Here is an 8,158-nt window from a genome sequence, read left to right on the forward strand (position 1 = left end):
TAACTCCTCTGGTTGATCTCTGTATTCCAAAAAGGACCTGTTAGACTCAAGGACAACCCCAGCTAACTCATCTTCTCATTTAGCTATACTGTAGCCACTGTAACGCTGAATCTCCCTTAAACCCCACTAAGTTCACACAGGGATAGATTTTATTTCTTTAGCCCCCAGCATTATCTGAGTGAGTCATCCTATGTTTGTGTCCCTCTGTGGAAAATTGCATTTTACGCATTGTGAGGAGGGGAAAAAAACTCCATCCAGATTTCATCTGCACATTTGTCTTGAAGAAATTCTTGAACACAGCAATCCTGTTTTATGGTTTGGTTTCCCTTCTATTCATTCCCAAACCCTCCCCTTTCGTGCTGGGTCCCTGGCAGCTAACAGCCATTTCTCTTCACATGGGGGAAAGGGCCTGGATGTTGAAACAAAAGACAAATCTGGAAGAGTAAAAATGTGCTTTACGCAAATGCACGGTTTTTTCACCTTTCAACGTTTGCTTCCTGGAGCTTCGTTTTTTCAGCTCCAAAGCAGCAAGGAACAGCAGCGGTTTTACTACTCTCAGAATAGCAACCCTGTGGGCACCTCAGTTGTTTGTTTCTATTCTGACAAGCAGGAGATATGCCCCACACTGTGGGACTAAGAAGGGCAGGGAAGGTGGCATGGACACACCTCTGCAAGAACTTCCACACTGATGGTGATCCAGGGTCCAGCTCAGGGTTCCTGCCAGAGTCCCACTGCTGGTAAGGCCTCCATCTAGGAGCAGTTCTCAAGGCGGCCTCCCTCTGCTCTCCCTGGTAGCCAGTCTTGCCAACCTTCCTGATGGCCTATTGCTGGACTGACTAGCAGGTCAGGCATGAGCAGCCCTCCGTGATACTGGGGCCCTGGTGGAAACTACAGCCAGCACTGGCGGGTCTTCCATCTTGACCTTCAGGGAGAGGGGAGCAAGCACAGACCTAAGGGCAGAACTCTCATTCTCGTTCATTTTTGAGGAGTGGGATTGTTGGACCTTAGCACATAGCCTCTACAACTAGCCTGTGTCTGCAGCCCTGAACTAGATTCACTGTTTTTTCACTTACATGTTTACTTTTTATTTATAAGGAGCACATGTGTGAAGTCAGAGGACAAAAGTGAAGAGTTATTTCTCTTTCCATATGACCGGGATCACAGTCACGTGTCAGTTCTCTTTCCATGTGACCGGGATCCCAGTCATGTGTCAGTTCTCTTTCCATGTGACATGGATCACAGTCATGTGTCAGTTCTCTTTCCATGTGACCCAGGATCACAGTCATGTGTCAGTTCTCTTTCCATGTGACCGGGATCCCAGTCATGTGTCAGTTCTCTTTCCATGTGACCGGGATCACGGTCACGTGTCAGTTCTCTTTCCATGTGACCCAGGATCACAGTCATGTGTCAGTTCTCTTTCCATGTGACCAGGATCACAGTCATGTGTCAGTTCTCTTTCCATGTGACCCAGGATCACAGTCATGTGTCAGTTCTCTTTCCATGTGACCGGGATCACAGTCATGTGTCAGTTCTCTTTCCATGTGACCGGGATCACGGTCATGTGTCAGTTCTCTTTCCATGTAACATGGATCACGGTCATGTGTCAGTTCTCTTTCCATGTGACCGGGATCACAGTCATGTGTCAGTTCTCTTTCCATGTGACCGGGATCACAGTCATGGCGTCAGGCTTGCTCAGCAAGCCCCTTTATCCACCAAGTCATCAAGATCGATTTTTAGTTATAGGCAGGCCATGTCCCTTAAGAGGCCAGAGGCATCAGATCCTCTAAAGCTAGAATTAGCTGTCTCACATGGGTGCTGGGAACCAAACTCTGGTACTCTACAAGAGAAACATATGCTTTTTACAGCTGCCTGGTCTCTCCAGGCACGGAACTCAGCTTTCCTAACCTTAGGTCTCTCCTCCTCCTTCCTTTCTGCTCTCCAGTTCAGAACCAACAGAAGATAGAGATTTCTCAGTTGCCTATTCAGGTAGTATCTTCTTCAAGGCTTTCTTTCATCAGTATGGCTAGATGTAGTTAAAGTAGCCATGTGTCCTGAATACTGAGGATTGACTTGCTACAGGGGCACCCCAGCCTCCAATCCACATCCTCTGCCCCTCCTCATTTCATGAGGGACAGTTGGACATAGGAGCAGTTTACTCTGTTTTCTGCTGTCTTGTTCTTCTTTTTCTGCATTGACATTAGGGGTAAACTCAGGATCTACTGCTTAGAATGGGTAGGGTAGTGTTCATCCTGATCACAGTGGTCATTCTGATAGAGACAGTATCAATGCTTTGACTGCCAAGAAGTCACCCCTGGAACAGAAAACCGCCCTAGAGCATCCAGTGTCCAGCTTCCCACATGCATTCCTCTTTCTACCTAGAGCACTAAAGGCCTCTGCCGAGTGTAAGAGAACGGAAAGGGCCACGTCTGGGCCAGCAAAATGTCTATGGTTAAAGTGCCAAGTCTGGCGCCCTGAGTGCCATCTCTGGAACCCACAAGGTAGAGTGAAATAGACGACACCTACAAGATGTCCTGTGACCTCCACACATGTACCACGGCACATGCACAGACACAATGCACACATACTAAATAAATGTTTGTTAAAAATTCTAAATTTAGAAAAAACCTCATTTCTGTAGTGTGACCCTGCTGATAGCATAGCCTCAAGCTCTTTCCCATGAGACTGAAGGAACGCATGACCATCTTCTGCTTCTACTACCAGTGAGGGGTCTAATGAATAGCCTCTAGTACTAACCTCTGAAGATGCCATGGGGCATTGCTGTAAAAGCCCAAATGGAGACGGTCCTGGAGCTCCCGTGCCACTACAGGACTGGTACGTGAGCCGGGAACTAAGCTGGAGACGTAAAAACATACAGAGACAGACACAGAGACAGACACAGAGACAGAGAGACGCAGACACGGGTCATCCTTGATACAAGAATGCCAAGTGCCAGTCTTTATTGTGCTCAGGGACAGCTTATGTAGGGATCCTTAGCCATGCCTAGTTCTTGGGATCTAGCAGCTGCAGGCAAGGTCGCCTGCTCAGAGCAGCTGCAGGCACAGGTGTTTTGCTCAGTTCACTCCAGCAGCCAAAGGGTCTGAGAAAGTCAAGAGGCCAGGGATCTATAGTTCCCAACACATTGCCACCCCCTGTGAGTGATGCGTAGTCACAAATGCAGCCAGTCCTGAGCCTGCTCAGCTCAGAGAGCCCCTTTCCTAGGGAAAGCTGGCGATGTGGCTGGCCCGCGTTTTTAAATGATTACAATTAGCACTCCCTATGGCTTAATTATATCCTTATTTCCAGTTTTTAGATTATAGAGCTTGTCAAATTTTCTGGCTTTCGTACCAAAATAGTTGTGTCACTGTTGAATTCTTTGCATAAGCTGAGCCTCTTCCATGAGTAACTTCCTCCCTGGAAGTAGCAAATGGGGTGGCAACTGGCCTTGGAGCCTGTTGGCCACATCTCTGGATACCTCCTGATACCTTGAAGCTCTTTAAGAGGGGCATTTAAAATTTGGTCAGCTTAAAGCCAAGCACAGTGGTGCACACCTTTAATCTCAGCGCTTGGGAGGCAGAGACAGGCAGATACTCTGGTTTACCTAGCAAGTTTCAGGACAGCCATGACTACAGAGAGACCCTGTCAGGAAAAACAAAAACAAACAAACAAAAAAAAAACAGTTATCAGCTTAAGGAATTAACTTTCCCAGGAGAGCTGGCAATAGGAGAAGCCCCCGCCCCTCAAATACAGGCTGTTCTCTGGAACACAGAGATGGGGCCACTGAAAGGGAAGGGAAGGGTCCTTACACAGTGTTTCTGTGGTGACTGGGTGTCCCGTTTGCAGTAGTCATGTGAAGACCAGGTTGTCAATCAGCACTTCTCCACTGGACATTTGGTTTGTGGTGAACAGGTGTTAGGCATATTTTGGCATCCCTGTTTCATATTCTAAATGCCCATTACTCCAACCCCCTTGCCAAACATTCTTTAGGGAGGCAGTCTCTCCTCTAAAATCAATACCAAGGACAGAAGGCTTTCCAGTCCCCAAAATACTGGCTTCCCTTCTACACCCCTAGCGCTGCTTTGTTATGTCTGTGGCCCTCTTCTCCCTCCTCATTCTGCTGGTCATAGATGAGCCTTTCTCAGTATGTGCCCTGCGGTGATCGCTATGGCCCCACCCCCAAGCAGTCCAGAGCCCAGGACCTGATCAGGTTCCCTGTGAGCACCCAGGCATGTTGTTTACCCTCTCTGGAGCTGTGATTTCCTCTCCTGAAATCGGAAAGACTCCATCACATGTCTTTCTCTGGGGTTCTGAAGTTACCTAGAATAAATGTGGTTAGTGGGGCATAAGCAGGTTTTGGGCCCATTGCTCAGTGACAGAAACTTGCCTCGTGTGACACTGTTTCCAGTCTCCGGCATGGATGATAACTATTTGGTGACCTCTGGCATCTTGACTCTTATGGTAGTGGCAATAGTGTCTGCCATTCCACTGCACACAGCTGGAGCAGGAGAGTCCCATGTTGTTCCTCCCTCTCCACGCCTGTTTTATTCGTGCTATTGGTCACCGTCTGGAGCCGTGCTTTGAGTGAGTGAGTGGGGCTTCCAAAGGCGCCTAAGCCACTGTTCTCTTCTTGTCTTCCAGTTTTCCCCCAGCTGTACTTCCACATGCTCCACCAGAGAAGAAAGGTCCTCTCTCGCACTGAAGAACACAAGAAGTTTGACTAACTCTCCACACCACTACCCAAAACCAAACTTTTCAAAGATCAAAAAATGCTGCAGACTTTTTGAGTTCCCAGTACATTTCATAGAAAATAAGTAAGAACTATTTTTAAAATATTAAAAACAAAATAAGAACCAAAATCCAGTGTCACGTGGGCCTGGGATTTTATAAAAAATAAAAATAAAGATAAAAATGCAGAAGGCTGTTAGTTCAAGCATCCTAGCTGGTCCTTTCAGCATGCTATAACCAGGAGTTCCCAGTGTCTGTGATGGTCCTAGAAGGGGTTGGTGTTTTATCTCCTCCGTGTCCTTCATATACCTGACAGATAGAAACCTGTAACACTGAATTCTCGAGAGATGCAGTCTGCAGTGTGTTTAGCATCCCCTTCTCAAAGTGCTTGACGGCATGCTGGAAACTCTCTGTGATTAAGAAGCGGCAGTTTATCCTCTGGAATGCTCTGAAGTTCTGGCTAGGACCTAGCCCTCATATCTAGTGAATGAGTTATAAGATGTATATGCCTGTGAAGCTTCGGGTAGTGCCTGTAACCAGAAAGCCACTAAAAGCCTAAGTCTTTCATTTGTTCTCAATTGACTCATTACTGCCTGCCACTAAGAACCGTGCTTGGAGTTAGTAAGTCTGTATACTGTAAAGACCCTTACCTGGGCTTAGCTTCTGTAGGTTCTAACAAGCCAAGGTGTGAGAGGGGAGGCTCGGTACCTAGTAAATGCCCAGTACCTCCATTGTACCCAGCTCAGAGCACAGATGTGTACTGGCCCAGAGCTATTCTCATTGCCAGACTCGAAGCCCGCATTAAACAGGAGGAGGAAATCTGTAGTTACCACCATAGTTCAGAAAAGCATTCAGAAATAGATATAAATCTATACTTACTTTTTATTTTAGCTTTTGACTCTTTTGTTTGGATACTTTTCCTGATTGTGGCCCTGTGTTAATTCCCACTGCCTTGTAAGTTCAGTGACACACATGTCAGAGCAGCCCCCAGCTGGCTTTCGACTGTGGGCATTGTCTAAGGAGTCTTCCCAGCACTGAATTGCCTAACTGTCTATGGAAGTCCCTTTAGGAAAGGTTTGGAGGAGACAGGCAAAACTTGAGTTACTGCCCTGCCCGCCGCTCCTCACAGTGCACTCAACAAACTATCCTTTTAAAAATAGAAAGCAAAGTTCTAATGAAAATGCCAGGCCCGAGTTTAGATATGCACCTGATTTTAGACAGCACATTAATAGGATCTCGTCCCTTGTTTTCTTTTCTGTTTAAGACTTTAAAAATCTTGCCATTGTCATTTAGAATATAATTGTTCCAATCAGAAGAATATAATGAAAACTACATTTTCAAATGTGTATTTTCATAGGAGCTTGAAAAACCAATGCAGGCAGGTGTGTAATAAGTTATTGTCAAAGGGAACATTAGAATTCTGCCTCCAGTCAGCTCTCTTAACTTGCTGTGTTTAAATCACAATCTATTCTGGTATTTGATAGACAAATATGTGGGAAAGATTTTCTTCAACTTTTTATTCCTCCAAACTGTACTTCTGTAAAACAGAATCAACTTGTGTTTATCAGTCTTGTATCTAAGATTGTCACAGTTGTGTCGGAATGGCTGCAGGAGGTGATGTGAGAAGCAAACTGTCCAGCCTAAGGACAGGGTCTTCCTGGGGCCTTCTGCATCGGCTGAACTACATCGAATTGAATGTGGGTGATGAGAACACAATCCCCGGTTTCCTTCAGAAAGGGTCTCAATCCAGTGTCTTCTGGACATGAGCACTGAAGGCACAGCAGGTGTGTGCAGCTGTCTGTCAGTCACCTCTCTTGGCAGTTGGCTTTTAGTGTTTTGTTTTGTTTTTTTTTTTTTTCCTTTCCTTTTTCATCCCTAACATGAATTAATTTCTTCTTTGGAATTAAGGTAATTTTGTTCTTTTATAAATTGAGAACATCCAGTCCCTCCAAGTGTCACGTCTAATAGTGAGGTGTGACTGAGGAAGGTGCTTCTCAGGGTACTTCAAAGGGTACTTTCAGACTTAAGAGTCTGAGGCATCATCTTCCCCACACCCGTGATGGTCTCAGATCTTCCCAAGGGGCCCTCTTGAAGGGAAGGATTCTTTGAGGTGCACAGCAGTGCTCTGTAGACTTGTGTTGTTAATCTGCATCGTGCTGAGGTGGGGACCACTCACTGCACGTCCTGCTCTGTAATCAGAAGCCCCGTGGAGTTAGTCACAGAATAAGCGTGTTCCTCTAAAAGCCAACTGAGCAAGAGGACGATGCAGCCGACACCAGCCCAAGAGCAGACGCTCGTGCTGCTGCTTCTCATTTCTAATAAAAGCTGGTGTCACTGTGGTCCTGAAAATCACAGTCAGTTCTGAGTTTCAGATCAACCATTATGAAACATCAAAGTCAGTACATACTGCTCCTTTGAAATTTGGGTGAAAAAAATTATACAACCATATATATAATCATTTTTGTATTTTTTCTATGTTGTGGAAACCAAAATTGTAATTTTATAAGTCTTTGATTCACTAAAATTATATAATTTAAATGTATTTTTTGTATATCTAGAAATAAGGAGCTCAAAGACTATGCTTAACTTTCTATGCATGCATTTGAAAGCTGTTTTTATCTGATATTAATGTAGTAGGTTATACTCATCAAACACTGATCTATGTTGCATTCAAAATAAACTGGTGTGTGCTCTGCCTGGGTCTGATCTGGGCCATGTTGCAAGAATGTGGAAACTCCCCTTCCATTACAGACTCCAGCTTGTTCTTTGATGATTTTCAAATCTGTTTCTGATATTACCACTTCTGTACTTATAGAAAAAATAGACTTTTCTTTCTGCCAGTTAGTGTTCGAGTTCACCAAGGCAGGCTGCCAACAGGCTGCACAAGGCTGCGAGTCCCCCGCCCCCCAGCTGAGGAACCAGAAGTCTACAACATTAATCAGTAAGAAGTGAAGATGGAAGATCCTTTGCCCTAGAATGGGGTTTTTGTTTATTTGTTTGGGGGTTTTCTAATACTAAGCTGAGTCCCCAGGCAGCAGATAACGGTTTCCCAGCAGTGTTCATCTTCCATGAAATTAGATGTGGTGAAGTTCAAGGACCTCACCCTGAAAGTGGTTCCAGTTCCGGAAAGTTCCTGGGAGTTTTTCACATGGTCAAACTCACCTAAGAAGTGTTGGAGGGACCTTGGTTAGGATGCCCTCCCGCTCTGGATCCAGTTTCTTTCCCTAGTCTCTGTGCACAGGCTTGTCCAGTCTCCTAGGTGCCCCCACCTAAATCTGCAGTGTTTCTCAAAGGTAACCACTGTCTGGTCTCCCAGGGGAGAACATCTGCTCTCTGCACAGCAGCCTGAGCGCCCCTCTCCCGTGCAGGATCCTTTGTTTCTCATTTCCGCGAAAAGGAATCAGGCAGGAAAGTCGGTCATCCTGCACCATCTCGG

The 8,158-nt window shown here is 45.7% G+C and overlaps 1 protein-coding gene across 1 annotated transcript in view; it reads left to right on the forward strand.

Annotated features, from left to right (window-relative positions):
- Nucleotides 1-7,415, forward strand: part of Hacd2 (3-hydroxyacyl-CoA dehydratase 2) — a 94,215-nt gene extending 86,800 nt beyond the window's left edge. The window contains exon 7 of the mRNA XM_050159841.1: nt 4,636-7,415. Coding sequence (XP_050015798.1) covers nt 4,636-4,718 — 83 coding nt within the window. The 3' untranslated portion in view covers nt 4,719-7,415. The remainder of the gene's footprint in view (nt 1-4,635) is intronic.
- Nucleotides 7,416-8,158: the final 743 nt, after the last annotated feature.

This window comes from Alexandromys fortis, unplaced genomic scaffold (genome assembly GCF_014885135.2).
Source record: "Alexandromys fortis isolate MF-2015 unplaced genomic scaffold, M_Fortis_MF-2015_v1.1 scaffold_119, whole genome shotgun sequence".
Classification (NCBI taxonomy): domain Eukaryota; kingdom Metazoa; phylum Chordata; class Mammalia; order Rodentia; family Cricetidae; genus Alexandromys; species Alexandromys fortis.